Below are 24702 nucleotides of genomic sequence, written 5' to 3' on the forward strand. Positions count from 1 at the left end.
TCGGGGAAGGCCGTGTTGGGCGAGGGAGCCGGTGTCTGCAGGGGGCTCCAGCCCTGTGGGCCGAGGGGCTGGTGGCCGCCGCAGAAGGAGGGGAGCTGGGCCCCGGGCAGAAAGTGGGTGATGGTTGGGGGAATTCGCTGAGGCCTGAGGAACCCGTGGTCCTGGCCAGGTGGGGCAGGGCAGCTGACCCCTTAGTGGGGAGCGGGGAGGAGGGGCTGCCGGAGACCCAGGATTTGAAACCCCTAGGTGGTGGGGTTCCAGACCTACTAGAGCATGGACTTGAGGATACGGGGAGGGGGAGGGTAAGCTGGGACGAAGTGAGAGAGTGGCGTGGACCTATATACACTACCAAATGTAAAACAGATAGCTAGTGGGAAGCAGCCGCATAGCACAGGGAGATCAGCTCCGTGCTTTGTGACCACAGAGAGGGGTGGGATAGGGAGGGTGGGAGGGAGATGCAAGAGGGAAGAGATATGGGAACATAAGTATACGTATAGCTGATTCACTTTGCTGTAAAGCAGAAACTAACACACCATTGTAAAGCAATTATACTCCAATAAAGATGTTAAAAAAATAAAAATATAAAACCCAGTGATGACACCACACACAGATGCAGACATTGTAACTAATTCTTGTAGGAATGTCCCCGCAATGACTCTGAAGAAACTTATGCAAATCAGACCAGGCGTCGCCTTGAAAGACCTCTGCTTCATTTCCCAGTGTCCTTAGTCATGATTTAACTGCATTGCAGACGGACCAGGTTCCTGGCCCCGCTTAACAGGCGCCCCGAACACGCCCTGCGACACCCCGTCAACATCTGTGCGCGGACGAGCTGGGGCGAGAGGGCAGGCGTGGCACTGGGGTGTGAGGGGCCGAGCTGACGTGTGCCAGGCACGTCTGCACAAATCCAGAGAAAGGCGAAGCAGATGCAGCCGTTCACACGAAAGCCCGAGCCTGGCACCGCCCTCTAACGCGGCTCTGAACCATTCCCTTGCTTTCCATATGTCTACAGTGCTTGTTTAACTTTTAAAAGATACGATAATTTTTTTCTAATAGGCATTAATTTCAGGGAGTTTTCCTTCTCCCTCCTCCCTCCTGGTGACCCACCTATACCCGGTATTAATGCTCTTCCCCCACAGATGGATTGCAAGGACTTAAGCCGCAGACCCAGGCCAGGCCGAATAGTGGGGTCTGCACAGGCTGGGACAGATGGGTCCTGGGACTGGGGGTGGTGTGTGTGGGGGGTCTGTCTTGGCTGCCCCGGTGCCCTGTGGGCTGTGCCCTTGGGGCCAGCCCGCTCCAGGACGCTCCTGCGCTCTGTCCCGGGGTCCGCTTGTCACCGGCGCCACAGGGGCCGGCCCAGCCCTTCACCCACGGTCTCCTGCTTGAGGTCACGCTGGGAGACCCCTTCTTGAAGCTGTAGGTGGGGGAGGCTTTCCTCTGCAGTCTTGGGGCCTCTGCTGGGTCTGTGGAGTAATCTGACCACAGACAGCTTCTTAGGAGGAGAGAATACACGTATCTGATGTTGGTTTTACGAGCCTGGGGGCAGGGCTGCATAGAAAGAAGATAAGACCCCTAAGTCATGGCTGGGCTTGGAGGATTTTATGCCATTTGACAAAGGAAGATAAATTTCCAGAACTGACAAGACCAAGGAAAGGGGGCAGGTTGTGGGGAGGGCCGGCCTGCCTCTGAGCTGTCCACCTCTGTTGGTAAGGTGGCCTCCCTGCAGGCTTCGGAAGCGGGGGCCCCTTCGCAGGGAGCTGGGCCGCTCGCAGGCAGAGAGGCCACCTGCCTGCCTTTTCCCGACTGCCTTCAGCTCGGAATGACCCCTATGCCGGGTGGCACGTCTGGGCGGCTCACTCGAGTCTCCCATCAAGCCCATCCTTGAGGTGGCCGTGACTGGCGGTAGCCACTGTCTGCACCCTGTGGGCAGGCCGGCTGCTTCCCGGTCAGCTTTACCTGTCCCTCGGGCAGTATCGGTGCCGGCTCTCCCCGGCCGGCCTGCCTCCTAAGCCCGGAGCCAGCGCCTGTCCTGGAATCTGACCCTGGTTCCAGACTCCCGCAGGCCTGGCCGTGACCGAGCCCACAGTGCCCCCTGGTGCCCTACCACCTCCGTGCACGGAGGCTGCCGGGCACCTGGAGCTGGTAAAGCGGCGGCTTTGTGTCTCCGAGGTCAGGGAGGGGGTCGTGCTGCTGGACCCACGCAGGTGCCCAGACAGGTCCACAGGAAGACAGGGACACGTGGACCTACTGGTACAGCGATAGGCAAGCCAGCAGCTGAACCTTTTAGCAAATGAGCTCCTTTGTGGCCCAAGAGAATTCTGCTGGACTGTTCTCACCTCCCTGACACCAGGGCCTGGAGACAGCCAAGCGCCCACCCGGGAGGACTGGCCAGAGGCTGCCTGGGACCTGCTGTGTGGGCCAGGGTGTCAAAAGGCCGCACGCACTGTCACTCAAGTCCCCTCTCGCCTCCCGAACCGACCGGAGAGAGGCTGACGCCTGGGTTGGCCAGGCGCTGTCCCTGGCCGCCCCTGCCTGGCTTGCAGAAAGAGCTCGTGTCGCCCCCAACGGCACTGCCACCCCTCACTCCCTTCAGGGCCACCCCACCTGCTGCAGCCCCCGCCGCCCTGCCCGCTTCCCGTCTGGCTCTGTGGGAGCGGGGGCGGGTGTGGGCTTCCCCGCCAGGAGCAGTAACGGATCACAGAACATTCTTCCTGGGCAGGGCTGCACCCTCTACACACCTCGCGTATGAGTCCCTCACCCAGGGTCCCAAAGATATCAGAGGAGGAGGGAGTGGACAGAGAACGAGAAAGATGGGGTTCAAGACAGGGATGGAAGGAGGGAGACAGAGAGACGAGAGGGAGAGTCGGGCGGGGTGCAGAGGACTCAGCGCCCGCCACGTCCTTCATCCCAGCCGCAGGCAGCGCCGGCCCGGCACGTGCTCCGGCTTCCAGCCCCACCCCGGCCACCCTCCTGCCCATCTCCAGCACGCACGCCCTCCTGCCCCCGGGGCTGAACGGTGGCCTCCGTGGACCGGGGCCTCGCAGCCCCCCTCCCCAGCCTGCCCACACGCTCTCCGGGGGCCCTGCCCCAGGCTGCTGCCCCAGCAATGTTTCGGGCGGGGTGCAGAGGACTCAGCGCCCGCCACGTCCTTCATCCCAGCCGCAGGCAGCGCCGGCCCGGCACGTGCTCCGGCTTCCAGCCCCACCCCGGCCACCCTCCTGCCCATCTCCAGCACGCACGCCCTCCTGCCCCCGGGGCTGAACGGTGGCCTCCGTGGACCGGGGCCTCGCAGCCCCCCTGCCCACACGCTCTCCGGGGGCCCTGCCCCAGGCTGCTGCCCCAGCAATGTTTGAATGTATAATACGAATGTGTCTCTGCCTTTACAGTCATAAAGCTTCAAGGTGCTTCTTGCGCGGGAAGGGACCCCTCAAGCCCTGATGCCCGCGCCGTGCGCCCCTCCCCCCGAGCGCTGCCCTCCCCCCCGCGGGGCCCCCACTGGTTCTCGCGTCTCAGCTTCACTGTGGTGCCCTGGGAGAGGCCTTCTCCTTCCCCAGACCCAAATCAGCCTCTTGGGTAAATTAACCCCGTTTCCACGACCGTGTAGGAGAGCGCTGCACACGGCGTTTACAGGGCCGGCCCTTGCGCCCCCAGCCCCAGGGCGGGGCCAGAGGCGGGGCATCGCGGCGTCAGCGGGGCCGGAAGGGGGGGCTCGGGGGAGGGGGCTCGGGGAGGGGGCGGGGGAGGGTTCGGGGGGGAGGGCTCCCGGGAGGGCTCCCCCGTGGCTTCCGGTGGCTGCGACCACGCTTGGTGTCCCGGCCGTGGCCACGTTTCATGCCGCCTCCGTTCTCTGTCTTCGTACTGTGTCCCCCCCGCGACCCCACCGTCCCCTCCGCGCACACCTGCCTCCGCTTCCGCTTCTGACCCTGGGCACCACCGGCTGTTAGCTCGCCGGGGTGGCCCGGGGGGACCGCGGGCCGGGGCCACAACCAGGAACGGGTGGGTGCTCTGCGGCTCCGGCGCCAAAAGTCCCGTGCGGAGGTGTCGGGGGCCGCGCGTCCTCCTTGGTGTCCCGGCCGTGGCCACGTTTCATGCCGCCTCCGTTCTCTGTCTTCGTACTGTGTCCCCCCCGCGACCCCACCGTCCCCTCCGCGCACACCTGCCTCCGCTTCCGCTTCTGACCCTGGGCACCACCGGCTGTTAGCTCGCCGGGGTGGCCCGGGGGGACCGCGCGGGCCGGGGCCACAACCAGGAACGGGTGGGTGCTCTGCGGCTGCGGCGCCAAAAGTCCCGCGCGGAGGTGTCGGGGGCCGCGCGTCCTCGGGTGCCAGGGGAGCGCCGTCCTGCCTCTTCCGCCTGCGGGGGGGGGCCGTCGGTCCTGCTGTGCGGCAGCCGCCATCCGTCTGTCTTCCATGGTCACGTGGTGTCTTCACGTGGCCTTCTCGTAAGGGGCCAGTCCTGGCAGCTGAGGGTCCACCCCGCTCCGCTGTGGCCTCCTCTCGGCCGGTTTCACTCTCAGGCTCCCGGGGGCCCTTCTCAGCCCCGTCCAGCTTCCTGCACCCTCCGCCGTGGCCGCCCGTGCTTCTTCGCGCGGCACCTGCACAGTTGGGGCTCTAGCGGGCTGGGGGGTGGGCGTCACGTGCCTAAGTGGCCTCGGGCCCCGTGGGAACTGGGCGCCACCGCATCTGGGTGCCGAGAGAGCTGCCTGCCTGCGATCGGCTTGGAGCCCGGCACAGCTGGGCCTCAGTCGGTCTTGTGTGGACAAGTGAGTGAACCTGGAAACTGTCCCCCAGACAACCCCACCCCCATGTGTGGCTTGAGCCCTGGGAAGACGCCTCCTTGCAGAGCCTCTGACTGGGGCGCTCAGTGCCTCTCCTGTGGCGTTTCAGCGAGTCCGCTCCTGTTTGCAAAGTATGGGATGGAGGTTTGTTCTTTCATTTTCTAATTGCCAGTCCCGAGGACTCCTGCTTCCCACGGTGTCTGCATAAGTGGCGCATCACATCTGTTCACGTCCATGTTCTCAGGGACGTGTACATGGGCTTAACTGGTTAAACATCTCAAACAAATATACTTGGCAAATGGAAATCAAACCTTATTTTCTTTTAATTTCGGAGTTGTCTGTGGAAAGCTGACTTGAAAGGCATTGAAATTGGATAGGTAATTAATTCACATGCACCTACAAGAGAGGGGAGAATGCACAAATTATCTGTAACATTTTGTAAGCACTGAAATTAATGTAGTGTGAATTTGTCATTTCTACCCAAAGTTACAGATTTTCTATATTATAATTTAATCTTTGTAATGTAAAAAGAATAGGAATTTTGCCCTTTCTGGCCTCTCGGGAAGCAAGAACTAGTGTATCTAATTATCTGAACACATAGGAACATAAAAGAATAGCAAGGAGTGAAATTATAAATCAGCCGGGAGAACCCCACGTCTTCTGATTAAACTCTCTTTCTGGAGCCCTCAGCAATCATGTTGCCTCTATGTTCATAGTAATTGCATGTGTCAAAGCTGAGGCTTTGTGTAAATGGGACGAACACGTTACAATTTTAATTCAGAGAGAGATAGCTGCCCGGGCTTGGGGCGGTGTGGGCAGCAGGGCGGCCGCCAAGGGGGCAAAGGCCCCGGGCGACGGGGTGACGGATGGTGCCGGGGTCTCATCAGGCCACGTCGCAACAGCGGCATTTCTGAAAAGGAGAAATGCAATTTACCAGCACAAAGCCACCACCTGCTCTCCCGATGCCTCGCGTAAAGGAGCCTGTCTCATTTTCTTCCTCGCTCCAGGGCAGAGTGAATTTCAACACTGTTGACCCCCAGGACTGGGACGCAGGAAAATGAGATATTTTGACATACTTGCGTCTCAGCAACAAAAGCAAATCCTGTTTTTAACTTTTAAAATGCTCCCCAAAGCCAGAGGAGTGGCCACTTCTCTCTCTCTCTTTCCCCCTCCGGGAATCCCAGCTTTCTTGTTTTTCCTGGCACCTGAGTGATTGGTGCCTTTGAAGTCTTTTTACTGAAGGGCTTGTGGCTTCCAAGCAGGAGAGGCGGGTTTGTCATCCAAGGGAAAGTGCAGCAAGCAACTCTCTCTGCAAGGGATTCGTCGCGAAGGCGCCGCTGTCACCGTGGCAGACTTGGTGACACCACGGTGAGGAGGTGCAGGGCTGGCCTGGCCACCCTTACATCCCACGGGCTCTGGATGTGCCTTCCGCCTTCAGGCAGAGGGGACCCCGCCATCCAGGCTCCCTCCTGCGTGGACGGCTCAGAGCTGAGCCCACCCCCTGCCTCTCCCAGTCTTGGTCTTCTGGCTGGCCTCTTTCTGGCCAGTAAAAGGCCAGCGTTAAAGAAATCCTCCAGTTTAGACAAAGGTGGCAGAGGGTGGGCCAGGGTTTGGAGGGCTTCGGGCTGCACCCTTAGCTCAGAGCAAACACCGTGGACACGAGGCGGCCGAAACACCAGACATTTATTTCCCACAGTCTGGAGGCTGGACGTCTGAGGTCAGGGTGCTAGTGTACTTGGCTCCTGGTGAGGCTTCTTCAGCCGCCGCCTTCTCGCCGTACCTGTGCCCGGCAGAGTGAGCTCTGGTGTCTTTTCTTATAAGGGCACCAATCCCAGCAGATGGGAGTCCACCCTTATGTTCTCATGTAACCTTAATTGCCTCCTGTCTCCAGTACAGTCCCGTTGGGGGTTAGGGCTGTGCCGTGAATTTGGGGGGACGCAATTCAGCTCATAGCAACCACTTAGCACAGTTATGTGCATGTAGCAGGTGCACCTACCGCCGGGGAGGCCTCAGTGTTGTGCCTGGTTGTCGCCACCCCCACTGGGGCTGGTGGGTTTTCCCCATCGAGCTCTCTTCTTCTCCCTGGCAAGCGGGTCCCGGAGGGGCTATCGAGCTGCTTTAGCCCCAGCGGTACAGGGCGACGTGTCCCGTGGAGACGGGTCCTGCCATCTACCCCATGGACACCACGAGAACACGCGTCCAGGCCACCGGGAAAGGCCACGTTGGACCAGCGCCTCCAGGGAGGGAAGGTAATTAGCAAATTCGGAGCAAGACTGGTCCTGCTTTGGGAACACTCTGCCAACCACGCCCCTCCCCCGCTCACACGGGCTCTCCGCATTTGAGGGTCGTTGGTGGTGGGGATGCGAGCAGAACAGGAGTGGACGCTTCCTCAGCTGGGGAAGCACAGCAGCCGAGGAGGCTGCCTGGGACGCCTGCGTTGGGCAGGTGCCCACCTGGAGTCTTGGCCACACTGTCCTCGGACTCGCGGGGTGGAGGTGCGGAGCTGCTTCCTGCACCAGCGTCGAGACCTGGCTGACTGCATGCCTGTGCGTGTGTGTGCATGCATGTGTGTGTACGTGTGCGCTCACGTGTACCATCACACGTATCATGGAATAGGGTGGAAACATTGCTATTATCATCATTTTCTGCAACTACAGGCTCCATTTCATGTTGATGTCTATTGGCTTTTTCTCCTTTTTTTATTGAAGTATAGTTGATTTGCAACGTTTCAGGTGTACAGCAAAGTGATTCAGTTATCCATACACGTATATCTGTTCTTTTTCAGATTCTTTTCCCTTATAGGTTATTACAAAATTTTGAGTAGAGCTCCCTGTGCCACAGCGTAGCTCCTTGCTGGTTATCTGCTGTATATGTAGTACTGTGTATATTGTTAATCCCAATCTCCTAATGCCGTTACTTTCATCAACAACAGAAGTGGAAACGCCATGTGAATAACAGAGGCTCGAATGCTGAACTGGTGAGCAGGGCTTGCATCTCCTCCCGGAGGGGAGGGTCCCGGCGAAGCTGCTTCTGCTGGAGCTGCCCCACCTGCACCCCAGGCCCGGCCTCCGTCCTGGTGCCCCTTTGATCGGAGCGACCGGCCGCCACAGCACAAAGGTCAGTGGTAACATTGCAGCCACGAAGGCTGCCACACCTGGCTGCCACGGATCCCCCCCCGGCCCCTCGCTGCTGAGCTCGGCGACCTTGTCGCGCCCTCAGCAGCCCCCTCCCCTTTCCTGGCTGCATGTTCACCTGCTGCTGACCATCCGTGTCCTCTCCTTGGCCGTGACAGTGACAGCTCGTGTCTACCAAGCATTCACAGTGCCCGGCCCTGTGTCCTCTGTGCCAGCAGGATGCCTTTGAAGGAGGAGAAGGGTGGGCACTTCTGGGTGCTCAGCCCTTCCCGGGCTGGGACAGCCCTTCCCGGGCTGGGACAGCCCTGTGCTCAGCCCAGCTGACGGGCCGAGGGAGGCGCGTCCACCTTCGGGGCTGGTCCTGTCGGTCTCACCGGGCGAGACACGCGGGGGCCTTGGACGGCGTCTGCCACTCAGGGTCACGTACACGGTGCACCCATTTCCCCTCTGCCTTTCTAACGTAACAGCTGACACCCGCCGCCTGCTGCCTCCTCTCAGTGACGCCAGGGCCAGGCAGAGGGCGCGTGGGGCCCCTCGAGGGACGTGTGTGGCGCTCGCTGCCCTGGGAGGAGCCTGGCGGCCGAGGTGGCCCCCTGCTGGGAGGGTGCACCCAGCTGGCAGCGGGAACTGTGTGTGATTCATGACCTGAACGGTTGACGGGTGTGGCCGCGATCTGATTCCCCTCTCGCTCCTTTGATTTACGAGGTTCGAGACCGCCGTCGAGGCCGGACCGCTGTGATGTCAGAGCACTGATTTAAAAGCCATTTGGCCGATTGAGAGTTTGTGTCAGTGAAACATAAATCACAGTCTAACTGATAGATCATTCGACTCTCCTCTCTACCGGCAATTTTATTTTCATTGTAAAGTCTGATTTTATTTATTTATGTGTAAGAGAGACAACTTGAGGTTGACTAGGTATATCCCCAGTCCCGGGCTCTTGGGAATCTACCCTAAAGATGCCAGCGATTTATTTCCGCATGGTTACCCCACTTCACAGGCGGCTGGAATTTCTCTTGGCTTCCTGGGCGCCCACCGTTGAGTTTTCTCCGGCGAACTTGAGATTAGGCGTCTCAGCCGAAGACAGTGTTTTCCCCCCAGCAGGATCCTTCAGCTTAGTAGACGCTGACGCCGCGGCGCAGGGAGAGCGCTGACGCCAGGCCCTGCTCACGCCGCAGCAGCTTTGCTCTGATTACGTGCCTGAGCGTCTTCAATGCCTCACTCTGCAGAGACGGCAAGTCTGTCTTTGGATTTCCGGAATTCTTCAGAGCGTATGGAGATGGGCAGATGGGTATAGTGTGTTGAAAGCAAACTTTTGAACACAACAGGCCTGGGTTTTCAAATCTTGATTCCTCAGTTTACCAGTTGCATGCCTTTGAGGAGACCACCGTTTCTACGAGATTCTGTTTCCACGCTTGTAATGGTAGGAACAGAGCTTTTAGGATTGCCCCGAGGATTGGGAATGGTAGACATAAAATATCTGCGCACAGCTGTGTCTAAATTAAAGAGCAGCAGTGGTTATCGGGAGGGTATAGGGAGCTTCTAAAAATTTACTAAATATAGCTGTAAAAACCTCGGAGGTTGGGATCCCATCACATAAATTATTCGGTAAATCAAGCCACTCATCTCCGATCCTGGCAGTTGCTCTGGAAGGGAAGGGAAGGGCAGTCACTGCTGCAGGAAGGGTCTGGAACTTTAGGAACTGTCCGGGAGGCCTGCTTGTGGACATGGCGGCGTTTCTACGGGGGAGGCCCGGGCGGTGCTGCTTCTGTTTGGAATGCAGACTGAAGGGCCTTTGGTTATGGAAGACGGGGAGCGGGGCGTGCAGCCATCAACAGGGAGACGGAGACCGAGGGCACGCCTCTGAGGGGTGGCCTCAGGGGGGTCTTCGGTGCCCTTGATCCCCAGCGCCAGAGAGGCGGGGGCGGAGGGGCCGGGCTTTTTGCAGGGGAGGGGCTTGGTGCTTCTCTAAAGGGCACATCTTCCTCCTGCCGGGGAGGGTCCTGCCAACCCTTCCTGGTCCTGGGCTGTGGCTCCCGGCACGGAAAGTCATTCCTCACCTCAGGGAGGGCCTGCTGCACAAGTCAGAAGGACACAGGAGAACAGAGGTGGCTGCTGCCCGCTGGAGCCCAGCGATGTGGCCAGGGCGACCGGATGTGTGCTAGGATGGGGCCCTGGCGGGACGGCGGGGTGCTGGCCGGGAGAAGGCAGCACCTCCTGTGTCCTCTGAAGACCTTGCTGCTTTAATTTTTCTGTTAAAGGAAAAGCTGGCTCTGGGGGACTGGTGCTGATGGAGGTGTTCCTCGTTGCCTATGTCCAGTGGGCAGAAACGCACACAAAGCTACAGACCCTGCAGACACTGAAAACAGATTGTGCCTATTTGAACAACTTTATGACAATAAAGTCAACAGCTGAGATGAAATATCCAAATTCCCTGAAAGACACACACCACTAAAGCTTACTCAGAAGAAAACAGAAAACCCAGGTAGTCTTACATATAAAAAATAATTGCATCTGCCATTAAACATCTTCCCAAAATTAAAATCCCAGACAGGCCCAGATGGCTTCCCCGCTGAATTCAGCCAAACATTTAAGGAGGAATCAGTACCGATCCTTTCTACACAAACTCTTTCACAAATGGAACAGGAAAGAATGCTTCCCAACTCAGTGTACGAAGCCAGCATTACCTTGATACCCAAACCAAAGACATTATATGTAAAAAACTAACTGCAATATTCCTCATGAACATAGGTGAAAAAATTGTTTACAAATTTCAGAAAATTGAGTCCAATAATATTTTAAAAGAACCGTACATCACAATAAGCAAAATTTTAAAAACACGTGAAAAGAGTCCAATATACAGTCCTGGTAAACGGTTTCAGCAAACTAGGAAAGGAAGGGATCGTCTTCAGCCTTAGAAACAGCATCAGTGACAAACCTACAAGTAACATCGCACTTAACGGTGAAAGACTGAATGCGTCCCACAGGATCAGGAAGAAGGCAGGAATGAATGAGCCCCTCCACCCCGCTATGCAACATTGTACCGAAGGCTCTAGCCCAAACAATCGGGAGAGAGAAAAACAACAGGCAGATCGGAAAGTAAGAAATGAAACTGTCTGTCTTCCCAGATGGCATCATTGTCTACGCAGAAAACCCCAGAGGAGCTACAAAAAGAGGGGCCGGAAGTAACCAGTCAGCATAACGTCCATGGGATGCAAGGTCTACGTACAAAGCCAACTTCATGTAGATCGAATAGTGAAAAACAGTCACAAATTAAACCGAACAAACCTTGCTGCAAGTAGGACGCCGGCACGTGGGTCCTCCTGTAGCCGTGGTCAGGGATGCTCTCCACCCTCAGGAAGGTGGTTAAAGGAACACGCGGGACGTGGATGCTTGGGGCCCAAGGGCAGCCCTCGGGCCCTCACCCTCCAGCTCTCCATCATCCTGTGCTTGACAACTTAGCTCAAGCAGCGGGACTGGGGGAGGGGACTCAGCAGGGGGAGGGTAGTGAGAGGGGGAGGAGGGGGTCACTTCTGATCCGGGGGCTTCATCATGAAGCCTGGGGAGGGCCTAACTGAGGAGGGGTCAGTGGAGCCAGCAAAGAGGGTGAGGCTAACCCAGAGGAGGGGCCCCGAGGTGGGGTCCTCCCGGACCCTCCTCTGCAGGCGTAGGGATTCCGCTGGTGTTGACCTGTGTGAGAATGGCTCCAGTCACTCAGTACCCCGCCTGTCTCCTCACCCAGAGAAGAGGGGGTGGGTTCCCTCTTACGGGGAAGTGCACTGGGCCCGGCAGAACACGGGAGCCACGACCACGGGCACCGTGTACTGATCGGCGGGGTCTTGGCCTGGGAAGCAGAGCGGTCTGGACGCCCCGTGGGAAGGGACGTGGCCAGATGCTGTGAGTGTCCCGGGGGAGCTCAGAGGGTACAGAGACCTGATTTTCTTACTGGGCTTTGGTCGAGGGCTCCTGTACGCTGTGTTGCCGGGAGGAGAATGGGGCCCAAGGATCCGTGCGCAGGGCCGGGCTCAGAAAGGCCTGTCCTCAGCTGGCCAGCAGTGGACAGCACTGGCTGGAGGCTGGCTGCCTGTGTTCCAGAAAGGCCAGGAGGCGGGTCTGCTCTCACGCCCTAACTTCTCCCGCCCTCCCGGGCAGGAAGAAGGCAAGGGTGTCCGCCCGTGGGTTTGCCCTCGGGGTCAGCGGATGAGGAGTGAGGCGCAGCTGGGGAGCGCGGGGACCTCGCCAGGCGGGATTCCCCCCTCGGTGCTTCTGTGCCCGGCTCTCAGGATGGCGCAGACGCCCTGCCGGCAGGCCCCCTCCTGCCAGCTCGCTTTCTTTGTGTTGCTGGTCACCTGCTCCCCTTCCAGGTGACCGAGCACTGCGCTCAGGGCCACAGGGTTTCACTAAGACCCTTGCCGACCCCCACCCTTCATTCTTCATTTTATCTCTGTGCTGAAAACCCCACGAGTGCAATTCTTCCCGTGGGCGTTCGGCGGGCCCCCGAGAGGTGCTGGACAGAGCTCAGACCTCCCCCGTCTGTCCTGTGTCCTCTCCTCTCCCTTCTGAGCCCTCCTCCATGCCACCCCACCTCTCTTGGCTCCCGGACCGGAAGCTGTTGCTGTCCCAGGTGACTCCCTCTCCTCCTGCCCAGCCTCAGCTCTCTGCAGGCGCCGGTGGCCGCCAGGGCTTCTAAAGCGTGTCCACGCCAAGGGGTAGTCCCTGGACCCCGGCATTTGCCGAGATCCTGGCAGGTATCTCTCAGGTGCTGAGGAAGTCCTGTCACTGTGGTCACTCTCTCACGCCAGCTGGTGTGGTGTCCCTTGCCTTGCGGGGGACTTCTCCGGACTGCACGGTGGAGATGTCCAGGGGACTCTCTTCTCCTTCCCTGTCCTGGTGCTTCTCCCCTCCGCACCCCGTCTCAGCTTCTTCCCTGGTGGGGGCAGAGGCCTCCCGGAGAGGTGTCAGCTGGGCCGTGTCCCTTTTGGGGTCTCTAACGGAGTCTGCTCCTTGCCTCTTCCGGCTCTGGCAGTGGCTGGCACTCCTTGGCCACATCACTGTACTCTTCAGGGCCAGCACCCTCAAATCCCAGTCCATCCTGTCTTCATGTCACCTTCTCCGTGTGTCCGCCCCCCTCTTCTAAGGACCCCTGTGATGGCATTTAGGCCCCATCCAGACAATCCAGGAGGATCCCTTCAAGGTCCTTGGTATGGACTGAATGTCTGTGTCCCGCCCCAATTCACATGTTGAAGCCCTAACCCCTGATGGGATGGTGTTGGGGGTGGGGTCTTGCGAGGTGATTAGGGTGAGATGAGGTCATGAGGGTGGGGGCCCTGTGATGGGATTGGTGCCCTTCTAAGAGGAGGAGGAGATCAGAGTTTTCTCTGCGTCTTGTGAGGACCCCACACATCACTGTGGGCAGCCTCCTTTACTTAGAGACGACCGACTGTAGCTATAACCACATCCACAAAATACTTTCACAAAAACACCTACGTTGATGGAACCACTGCGAGATATGATTGACACACACAAAACCAACACAGCTTATGTTCAAAACTTAGGGCTTTCCTTACCGTGGGCCCCGAAGTTGTGATGCTGGTAATATTCAAGAAAAATAGTTTCCCTCATTACACTTTTTATAGGCACTTTTTCAGAAGTTTTTGGGAAGGTAGGTACATAGACAAGGCAGGGAGGAGAACTCAGAGAGGAGAGGCAGGGCGGATCAGGGCTGCTGAGGCCTCCGTGCTCTCACCTGAGTCTGGGGCTTGTGGGTGCACAATCGCCACGCCTGGCTTTGGGGCCGTCCTGCTCTGTTTGCTCCTGGACCCCGGGAGCAGGAGGGCCAAACTCTTCCAGCCTGCCGCTTCCATCCTCCCTGGGATGTTTTTACCCTCCCTCCTTGGCACGTGTATCTCCTGAATCTGGCTTTCTCGCTCTGCCGTGTGTCTGGCAGTACAACCCAGACAGCAGGGGGGCAACTCTTTTGTTGTCACAAGATTTTGAGGGATGAGAACATGGCACCATAAGGGGAAGTGCCTGCCCTAAGCCCAGGGGACAGGTGCCCTGCCCGCGCCGCCCTGTGACTGCATCCCCGGGGCTCTGAGAATTCATGCTTCTCACTGGTCCCCAGAACCTGCCCCCTCCCGTTCTGCCATTGTGGGGCTATCCCGGGAGGGGTGTCTTCCCTGAGGTTGTCTTGGGTCTCCCCTCGGCACACCCCAAGTTTTAGCTGCCCCATGCCGATGTTGTACAGAGCACGCCCCAGGCCCCTGCTGGGAGGTGGCATCCACTGCAGGGGCGACAGTGGTGGCTCCAGCCCCGAGGTGCCAGCAGGTCCAGAACTCTGACCAGGAGCCCGATGGGCCATGGGGAGTAAATGGAAATGGAGAGGCTGAAAGAGGAGGGTGGGGGGAGAGAGGGACCCCTACCCTAGTTCAGACCTGTCAGCCTTTCCCAGTTCAGCCAGTGCTGAAATTTCAGCTGAATCCCCCCAGTCCTCTCCAAAGAACTCACGGCCTTCGGGAGGGCTCCGGTGAGTGGATGTGGGTCGGCATTGCTCCAAGACTCGCACCTTCAGTGACCGGGAACAGCCGTCTGAGACACTGCTCCAGGTCACTGGACTCATACCTTGGCAGGTAGAAACGCTCAGGTTTCCAGGCCAAACAAAGGTCATGAGACAGCAGTTTTTACAGAGGCCAAGGTGCCGGTGGGGGCTCAGGTGTCCTCCATGTCCAAGGGCACAGAGGTGGATGGCCGGGGCTGCTCCCAGACCGAAGACTTGGGATGCCAGCATTCTGGGCAGCAGGTGTCAGCAGAGGGGCTGCAGGGGGACCCTGGGCCGGGGCTTTGGAAAGCCACCTTCTCATCTAGTACATTGTGTTACAGCCCCTGCATCTTGTTACAATGCCGCCCTTGAGCTGAGCTAATTACATTGTATCACGTTGCATCGTGTAGTGCTACCTGGTTACATTTCTATTGCAGTGAGTTACACTATCTTACTCTATTGATAGGATTGGGTCCAGGATTAGACTGAGATGAAGGCTAGAATCCCTTCAAAGTAAGATCCCACGCCTTGATGAGTTTCCTGCTTTCATGACTGAGATCTTGAAATTCCACTTCATTCTGAACTGCAGGACCTGTGTTTTATTTCTCTGAGGAAAGTGGATGTAAAAGCACTCGCTGCTGAGATATCTGTCTACACGCAGTATGGCCGGGTCGCCACTGAGCTCCCCTGGCGCTACCTGCACTAGACACGATTGTTATCAAGGTGCTCGTGGCCCTCTGCACGGCTGCTTGATCACAGAGCAGAGAGAAGGACTCCAGCCTAGAAGGTTATAATAGGTATTCGCTAAAATATTGCCATGTTATGCTGTGGTGTCATTTTTAACACTTTCTCAATCCACGGTAAGGTGGACATTTACTGAGCCCTTCCTGTGTCAGCTTGTTTACTCCCCAGCCTCACAGCTCAGATGGAGCAGTTGTCTCAGTCACACGGGGGAAGGCTGAGAAGGTGCCTAGTCGGCCGTGGGTGGTGGCAGAGAGCGATTCCTGAGTCTGGCCGTGTGACTGCAGACCGTGGCCCTAAAATCTCTCCCTGCTGCCGCCTTGCCATGACTCCATGGCAGTGATTACCCCAAATGTCCCCTTCTGGAGTACAAGGGCCTCAAAGCCACAGACTGCTTCTTCCTGTCGCCTGGGTCTCGGGACAGCTGTGGCCAAGCTCAGGGCGGACATACATTCCTGCCTCTGAGTTCAGGGGCTGCCCCCTCGTTTCTTCCCAGGACTGACTGAGAGCTCAAGGCCACAGCCGGGAGGAGAGACCCCTTCATTCACTCGGTGGTCGGTCACTGGGCTGGAGCCAGCGAGTGGGTGGGGATGGGGGTCCTGCTGGCCGGATGGAGAAGGTAAGACGTGTCCACGACCCGCACAGCGCCGGTGAGCAGTGCCCCCAGGGGACCGGGCTGACGTGTTCAGGGAGGGAGCCCCAGCTCCGACCAAGGGCTGGATGGCCAAGGACCCCCCACCCCAGAGCAGAGCCTGGGAGGCTGGGGCAGGGAGGTGTCAGCTTGGAAGGAAGGGAGGGAGGGAGGGAGGGAGGGAAGGAAGCAGAGAGAAGGGATTGCGAGCGGCAGGGTAAACAAGATCCTGGAAGACAGAGGAGACGGCAGAGCCAAGTCTGCTCGGTGCAAAGCGGACCCTGTCCAGAAAGGAGATTGACAGGTGGGCTGCAGGGGTGGGGCCACGGGAGACACCTCAGCTGCGGGCCCGGAGGGAGAAGCAGCATGTGAAGGTGTGATGTCAGAGTCCAGGGGAGCTGGAGAGCAGGAGGGGAGGGCCCTCTAGAACCTGACCTCGCCGGGCGCGTGGGGTGTGTGTGACAGGAGCGGAGAGCTGCGCACGGGGTGCAGGTGGCCTTGGGGGTGAGGGTCTGCACACCTGGGCTGCGTGAATCGGGGAAGAATGATAAAGTCTTTGAAAAACAGAAAGCACGGGGAGCTAGACCTATGGAGACTTGGGAAGCCCCCTGTTGCAGGACCCGTGGGGAGCCCTCGGCACCGGCACTCCCACAGAACCCTCCTTCCTGCGTGTCCGCTCTCTCTGTCCCACGGGCCCCCTCCGTCTTTACCCAAGGCCCCAGGGATGAGGCCCAGCAGTCCAGCCAGCGCACTTGGGTACTGGATGCCAGGACTGGACGCTGGCAAGAGACGCTCACCCTGGCCTCTTCCAGGGAAGATGCTCCAGCCATGTCCTGAGGTCCCAGGACTGGTGTGCCCGCCCCGTCCCTTCTCCCTCGGCTGACTCCCCCCACCCCCCCGCCTAGCGGTGGCGCTGTTTGCCTTGGAACCGGGGACCCCCTGCCTCCCGACTTCGGGGGTCTCGGTCCAGCAGGGACAGGAGCCCGGGGCGCAGGGGAGGGTGGGGACCGGCGACCCCGGCCTCGCGGGGGGAGGGCCTTTGGGGGCCGGAGCAACCCGAGCAGGACCGGGACCAGCGGACCTGCGGACCCCCCACCGCCTGCCGCCCAGAGGAGAGGCGTCCTGGCCTTCGTCGGGGGTGGCGGGGGGCGGGCAAGGTGGGGCACCCGTCCCCTCCCCTCTCCCTGGCCTCCCTTCCCTCCCACAGCCTCCCTCCTGGCAACACCCACCTGTCTCGGATCTCCTGCGCCAACAGCTGTAGACAGCGGGTGGTACAGGCCCGCTGCACCTCCTCGTCATGCAGGGTCTTCTGCAGCCCCTGCAGGCCTTTAGCCAGGGCCTCATATAGCTCCTGCTGTCCCTCCTCCACGTCCCACTTGTGTCTCTCCTTGTCTGCCTGGTGGCTCGTGGGGCCCAACACCTCTACAGAGATGGTGGGACCTTGGCTGAGCCCCACCCACACCCTGAGCCCAGCTTTGAACCCAGATTGCCCTCACCCTGACCAGACTCTGGTCCTGAACCCAGACTCAGCCAACTTCTCTCACCCTGGCCTGACTCAGCTGACCCTGATAGGAGCAGCCTCCAGCCTGACCTTGACCTTTGGCCAGTTCTCACCTTCAAGCTGTTGGATCTTGATTTGCTGCAGGCAGCTCTCCTTCTCCAACATGGTCACTGGGTGGTTTAGGAACTCGAAAGCCTGGAGGAAGAGGCCAGGCCTGGGGGTGAGAGCAGGGGTGGAGTGGGGGGGGGAACAATTGCTGGGGGCGGGGCTGAGGTGGCTCACCTTGGTCTGGGCCTGTAGCTGACACCTGAGTGACTCCAGTTCACATCTCAGAAGCTTCTGGGATTTGGGAATCATCACGGTGGACTTAACTGTGAGCAGAGGTGAGGGTCAGCCGAGGCTGGGAGGGGTGGGGGCAGAGGCAAGGTCAGGGAAGAGGTCAATAGAGGCTCAGGGTCTGGTTGAGGGGGGACAGGGCAAGAAGCTGGGGTAGGCTGAGGCAGAGGTAGAGGCAGGAGTAGGGGTCAAGGTCAGGGACAGGGATGGTGGGTGAGGTCAGGGGCAAGAGTCAGCTGACAATGAGGCAGGGATGAGTGGGCAGCAAAGGTGGGGGTCCACTGAGGCTGGGGCAGAGGGTGGAGGTAGGAACTGGCAGGTCTCCCACCCACAGTCTTGTTGAGCAGGAAGGTTCTCACCTTTGGTTTTGGAAGAGCTGGTCTCCAAGGGCTTCTATGAAAGGTGGGCATGAGAGCAGTAATAATTTATCCCTGGTCTGCCTCCTTGCTCACTCCAACCCAGTGTGTGGGGGCCAGACATGATTTGGGTCTGCTGAGTTCTGGGTGTCCTAGACCCCCAAGTGCAGGCAAAGCTGCCTCCAGGCATATGCATGCACCCCACCGCCATCCCCACCCCCACCTCTGCCCCAGCCTGAACACGCTCAGAAGTGCATTTGTGTGGCAGGCCCATGGGCTGCCCCTGAGAGCATGTGCATTCAGAGCCATGTCTCTGGTCGTGCTCAGGTAATGGCCCTCCTCCTTAGGGGCATCAACAATGTCTGCAAGGAGCACCAGTAGCCACTGACGCACAACCACACATGGCATCAAAACATGACCACAGACTCGCAGCCTCAGACACAGCCGTGCACACTAAGTCATAAGACCCAGGGCATGCACTCATGCCCATCTCAGACACACAACCACAGACACACAGGCAGTCACAACCAGAGACAATCACAGACAGGACCTCATTAAGACACACAATTCAAAACATTTTTAGTGCAGGCCTGCTGAGCACTGGGCGCTGTTCGGGGTGCTGAAGACAGAGGGTGTGAGGGGTCTCGAGGAGGACTCTGCCCCCACAGCTCCCTCCCTAAGGCCTGCAGAGGTGGATAGCGGTACGGCAGGAAGGGGTTTCCCGGGTGGGGATGACCTTAGTGTTGCTGTGATGCCTCTTTGGAGGGTCCTGGTCATTACAGTGCTCCTGTGAGTCTGAGTTGGGGAGGGACCCATGCGACTGAGGCCCCGAGTCTCTCCCTCGCCTCCAGGTTCCAATTGTCACTGTGTTTTCGGGTGCAACCAGCTTCAAGGTCTCTGGCTCTGGGGTCCTGGACCAGTGAAATGTATATTCCAAGGTCTTTTCTGAGGAAGGGCCTGGGAGGGGGGTGTGTGGTGAAGGTTTCCTGAGAGCCAGCCCAGAGCACTCCAGCCCCTCCTGCTCCCCAGCCCCAGGGCAGCCCCTCAACGAGCCGCAGCACTTGTCACACTTCTCATTAGCAGGCAGACACACGTTGGAGGGTGACAGAGATGAGCAGTGACCAGGCACGCAGGAGTCAGGGTCCAGGGGTGGGCCGGCCAGAAGAGGGTTGCTTTGAGGAGGGGGTTCACAGGGCTGCACTGAGACCGGCTCCCAGGTCCTGACACTCTCATGCCCTCTCTGACACCCCAGAGAGGCCTCAGCCCTGAATACAGGCCTCTTATTTATGATAGGAGCCAAAGCTGGGTGAAGGAGGATCCCAGCCCCAGGGCTTAGGATGGGCAGTGAGAAAGACCTAGAAGATCCCACAGGAGTCAGTGAGGTCTGAGACGAGCCTAAAAGAAAAAAAAGATCTTAACATTGGGCCCTAAAGGAAGGACATCCCTGGCAGGAAACAGCATGTGCAAAAACTTGGAAGTCTGCAACCAGGTGCTCTTTGTGGGTCAAGTCAGGGTGGCTGGAGGCAGGGTCCAGAAGGAAGCAGCAGGAGGTTAGCAGGGCAGTTCAAGCAAGGCAGGGCAAGCCAAGCCGGGGAGTTGGGAACTGGCTCCCCAAGTAAATGGGAGACATAGAATGTGAGCAGGAGAGGCAGAGCATATCTATTTAATAAATGGTAGCTGAATGGGGTCCCAGGCCTGTACTAAGTGAGGCTGGAAACAGGAAGGAACTCAGTTCTGGGTCTCACATCCACACCCCCTGCCCTTCCAGTGTAGTCAGGGCTGGCATAGCTGGAGAAACCTGGGGGAGGTCTGTCTGGAAAAACTTCCAGGTGAAGGGCAACTTTCCATGGGTCCCACTCAGCCAGAAAGGCCACAGTATACGCCTTTCTCTTCTTTTGTCCTTACTGGGCCCTCTGGTATCTTTCCCCTAACCCAGTCCTCCTGGAAGACTCCTATATACCCTTCAAAACCCTACTCAGCATTGCCTCTGTAAAATCTTCCTTAATCCCTTTTTAAGCTCATATTTTCTGAGCATCTTGCTGAGTGCTGAGCACCACCCTAAGCCCTCACTGGGTGTTCACACCCACCCTGTAATGTAGGAGTTATTATTCTGCCTGAACTGTTCTAAGCTACCACTTCAAAAGTCACTGCCTCAGGGAGGTCCTCACTTCCAGAGGCAGTACAGCATGATGATTAAGCAAGGAGATCCTCCAGCTAGATGGCCCAGGTTCAAATCCTAGCTTTGCCCCTTCCCAGCTGTGCAATGTTGGAGGAGTTACTAAACCTCTCCATGCCTCATTGTCCCCAGCTATAAAAATGGGATGTCATAATATCCACCTTACTGGGTTGTTGTGATTAAGGAAATTAATCCATGCCAGTGCCTGATATACAGTAGTGGGAAGCTCAGTGTCCTTGAACATCACACTGAGGACTTGGTACTTGGGAATCATAGGAGCCCTGGGAGACTTGGAGGGGGAAAGGCAAGATTCATTTCTGAGTGTCAATTGCAGGCAGGCCCCCAGTGGAGCCCCCCTCCCCCCTCCCCTCCCCCCTCCCCTCCCCCCTCCCCTCCCCCTCCTCTCCCCTCCCCCTCCTCCGCTGTGCGGAGGTCCCGATGGCCCAGCGGGGCAGCTGCGGGTCCTGGTCCCTCGGTCCCGGCGCTTGCAGGCTGGCAGGGCCTTCCCAGCTCTGTCCCCTCAGGACGCTCAGACCTCGGGTGAGGCTGCGTCTATGACACGCTCCTCAACTGGGGCCCTGCAGGCTGTCCTCGTGGACCCGGCGGGCGGCCTGGGGACTGTTCCGCTGCCGGACACGTGCGAGGTCACAGCAGCGGAGGGAGGGACGGCAGGTGGGCCCGTCCTGGTCCAGCCAGAAGGAAGGGACGAGCGGGCAGCCCCGGGCAGCACGTGGCCCTCAGCACCGGGTCTGCGGAAGCCAACAGCCAAGCGGGCTGCTTTCAATGTGATATCTCCAGTCTTGTAAAAAATGAGCTCAGGAAATGTTTTCTTTTTGGCTGCTCCGCCGGCACGTGGGATCTTAGTTCCCCGACTAGGGATGGAACTCGCGTCCGCTGCAGTGGAAGCGCCAGTCTTAACCGCTGGGCCGCCGGGGCCCCAGGGGGTCTTTTCTTCTTCTCTTGTTAGTTGTTAGTAGTTATTCTGTTCTTTCCATTTGGTTCCCCCTCCCCAGCTTTACTGAGATACCATCCACGTATAACACAGTAAGTTTAAGGTGTACAGTGTGATGATTTGATGCTTGTGTGTATTGTGTAATGATGACCACAATAAGGTTAGTTAACACACCCACCACTTCACACAGTTTGTGTGGAGGGGAGAGCTTTTAAAATCTACCCTCTTCGTAACTGTCGGATGCAGGGTAGGGTGTGGTTACTCTGGTCACTGTGCTGCAGTTTTCTCCCTGGACCCATTCATGCGGTAACTGGGCCACTCCCCGCCCCCCATGGTTTTCCACCCCTGCCATCCTCATGTTGGGTTTTCCTTGCCTATCTTCAATATTTGCCATGTTCTTGTGAATTCTTTAGATCTCTTTCTTCATGTATGTTTATTATTAAGTTGTTCTAATTTGCTTAAGTCGTTATCTAGTTTGCTTATTCATTCTTGTGTTTCTTCTTCATTATTTTGTTCGACCCTATTCCTCATTTCTGAAGTGATGTTTTCCTCTTATTTTTAATTATATCTTAGGTACTATGTACTCATTTCTGAGTTTTTCTAATTGTGAATGATCTTGTCCTCAAATTTTATATTGTTTATCCATTGCAATCAGCTTGTTTTGAAGTCAGTAGGTTATGATTTTGATCTGTTTTGATCTGCACATCTTTCTGCATGTTTTCGTTATCTGCAGGGATACTCTTCTGCTCTTTATTCTTTTTTCTTCGTTTGATGACTTGGCATAGGGTTAGATTTTGATCCTCTTCTGTTGCTCATTTTTTATGTAAAACTGATTTTTCTAAACTTTCAGAAGGAGGCCTGTTCAGTACAGCATTTCTAGCTTCACAGGGATCCTTCTCTCGTTTTCTTATAGACAAAACAAACAAACAAACGCATGGCGGCCTAAGATTTTCTGACTGTTCCCCGGCCCTTTAACTTTTCCTCTGACCTTATTTTTCCTCTGTCTCTATTGTCCTGAACATGGGGGCTCAGTGTGGCCCTGCTCTGAAAGGGATCTCTGGAGAGGCTGGTTCCCACTTTGTCTTCTTAAAATTTGTAAGCAAGAGTAGATGCTGTCTAAAATTTACTTCTTATTGCTCTAGTGTTCTTCTCCAGAAGCGTGTTTTGATTCTCCACCCTGAACACTGTGTTAGGCTTGCAGCACTTTGTCACTGTTGGGGCTCCAGCCACCCTAAAATTTGTAAGCAAGAGTAGATGCTGTCTAAAATTTACTTCTTATTGCTCTAGTGTTCTTCTCCAGAAGCGTGTTTTGATTCTCCATCCTGAACACTGTGTTAGGCTTGCAGCACTTTGTCACTGTTGGGGCTCCAGCCACCCCCCAGCACACTCACTGATATCCTCATCTCTGCTTTTGGGAGACGGTACGCAAGAGTAGATGCTGTCTAAAATTTACTTCTTATTGCTCTAGTGTTCTTCTCCAGAAGCGTGTTTTGATTCTCCATCCTGAACACTGTGTTAGGCTTGCAGCACTTGTCACTGTTGGGGCTCCAGCCACCCCCCCAGCACACTCACTGATATCCTCATCTCTGCTTTTGGGAGACGGTACTGGTGGCGTGTCTTTCCATGCCTTCCCTGTTGAGAAGGACGGTCAGAATTCTCCTTTGCTATGTGGACTCAGGCTGGGGCATCTTCATTCACAGTTGTCTGTGTATATCCAGCAGGTCAGGAAGAGTCGGCAGGGGGTCAGCAGGTGAGCCTCATCTCCCCGGGTCCTCCTCTGTGTAGTGCAGAGGCCAGCTCTCTTTGGCTGGCTAGAGAGAGCAATGGCCCTGTTTCCAACTTCCTTTCTGGAGCTGCCCTCCCCCACTGCATCAGGACCCCTCTTCCCTGCTATGTCCTGTTTACACCTGGCCCCCTCTGGTCAGCTGCTTCCCACCTGCTGACCTGGAGCGTTGAGACCCCTTGCCTGTCCTTGGGTCATTCTTACAAATGGGTTTTTAAGAAGGATTGTCCGCGACAATTCACAGGAACATGTGTCCTCGACACTGTAACTTCCTTGAATCTGGATCAACACACTAAGCAAATTCCCGGGCACCATTTCCTGGTTATTTTACTTGTTGGATTTTCCCTTGTTTGTGTGTGCATTTTAATATTGCATTTTCAATTAGTATATGGTAGTGATTATGTTCCTATGTTCAAGTAGGCAATTATCCAAGTAGTTGGTTTTATGCATTCATTCATTTAAAAGATGCTCTATATTATAATTAATTGTAGTAAGGAAATTCATACAAAGCTTAGCAAAGCTGGCAGCTGTCATACAGCCATATCTTTAGGGAAAATGCCACTTGACTTGGTGATCACTTACTGAAATAAACCATGAACTCATTCACTTGCTTTTCAGGTTGCCTTTTGTTTTTTGGGTTTTTTTTTTAAGTAACCTTTTGGTTTTGGAATAATTTTAGATGTACAGAGAAGTTTCACAGAGAGTACACAGCATTCTTGTGTTCCTTTGTGTGTGCATTTTAATATTGCATTTTCAATTAGTATATGGTAGTGATTATGTTCCTATGTTCAAGTAGGCAATTATCCAAGTAGTTGGTTTTATGCATTCATTCATTTAAAAGATGCTCTATATTATAATTAATTGTAGTAAGGAAATTCATACAAAGCTTAGCAAAGCTGGCAGCTGTCATACAGCCATATCTTTAGGGAAAATGCCACTTGACTTGGTGATCACTTACTGAAATAAACCATGAACTCATTCACTTGCTTTTCAGGTTGCCTTTTGTTTTTTGGGTTTTTTTTTTAAGTAACCTTTTGGTTTTGGAATAATTTTAGATGTACAGAGAAGTTTCACAGAGAGTACACAGCATTCTTGTGTTCCCCTCCCCAAGTGTACACACAACTGTTTCACGTTGTCACAACAAGGAGTCGACCTCGGTGCATTACTGTTAGCAAAACTCCAGAGTTCCTTCTGACTTCACCAGTTTTTCCACAATGTCCTTTTTCTTTGGTTCCAAGATCCAATCCAGAATACCATATTGTGTTTAGAATTTTAGTTGTTTTTCATGGTATTCTGTGAAAGCAGTGGTGACCAGTCAGGAAAGGTTTTGTAGAAGAAACCAGCCTGTCTGGGATGCTTGCTGCACACCTGTGATGTGACTCGTTGAGAACATTGGCAACCCTGCTGGTCCCCTTTGGAGGCCTGGAGCTCCTGGTGCATCACTGTGATTTTCCTTCTTAGGAGGCGAGTGGAGAGTCATCCCATAAACACTAACCCTAAACCACATGTGCCAGAGGGAGTGTCTCCTCTTCCAAGCTGTTTCCAGGTTTGCACTGAGGCACATGGATCCCGTGGGTCATCACCCCCGTGAGGTGTCTGTGGTGACCTCGGTGCTTCGTAGGTATACGTGGGCATCCCCGCAATCCATGTGGGGGAAGCCTTGCCCCTTTGTTAAGGACTGAGTCCTCTGGGCGTCAGCCACTCTCATCTGAGAAGGGCGGTGAGCCAGGTCTCACCCTCCCTGCATCCCAGGCCCCAAGAGTCCACCTCCAGCCTG

General features: G+C 56.5%; 1 protein-coding gene across 1 annotated transcript; it reads right to left on the bottom strand.

The window, feature by feature from the left end:
• Positions 1-16722: 16722 nt before the first annotated feature.
• Positions 16723-18888, bottom strand: LOC112064691 (coiled-coil domain-containing protein 159-like). The gene is made up of 5 exons (XM_024122837.3): positions 18018-18888; positions 17605-17693; positions 17436-17517; positions 17051-17243; positions 16723-16858 (listed from the first exon to the last, which is right to left on the bottom strand). Exons 2-5 carry the CDS (start codon positions 17677-17679, stop codon positions 16723-16725), a joined length of 486 nt encoding a protein of 161 aa, XP_023978605.1. The 5' UTR covers positions 17680-17693; positions 18018-18888.
• Between the last annotated feature and the right edge of the window lie 5814 nt (positions 18889-24702).

Source organism: Physeter macrocephalus, chromosome 8, assembly GCF_002837175.3.
Source record: "Physeter macrocephalus isolate SW-GA chromosome 8, ASM283717v5, whole genome shotgun sequence".
In the NCBI taxonomy this organism is placed as follows: domain Eukaryota; kingdom Metazoa; phylum Chordata; class Mammalia; order Artiodactyla; family Physeteridae; genus Physeter; species Physeter macrocephalus.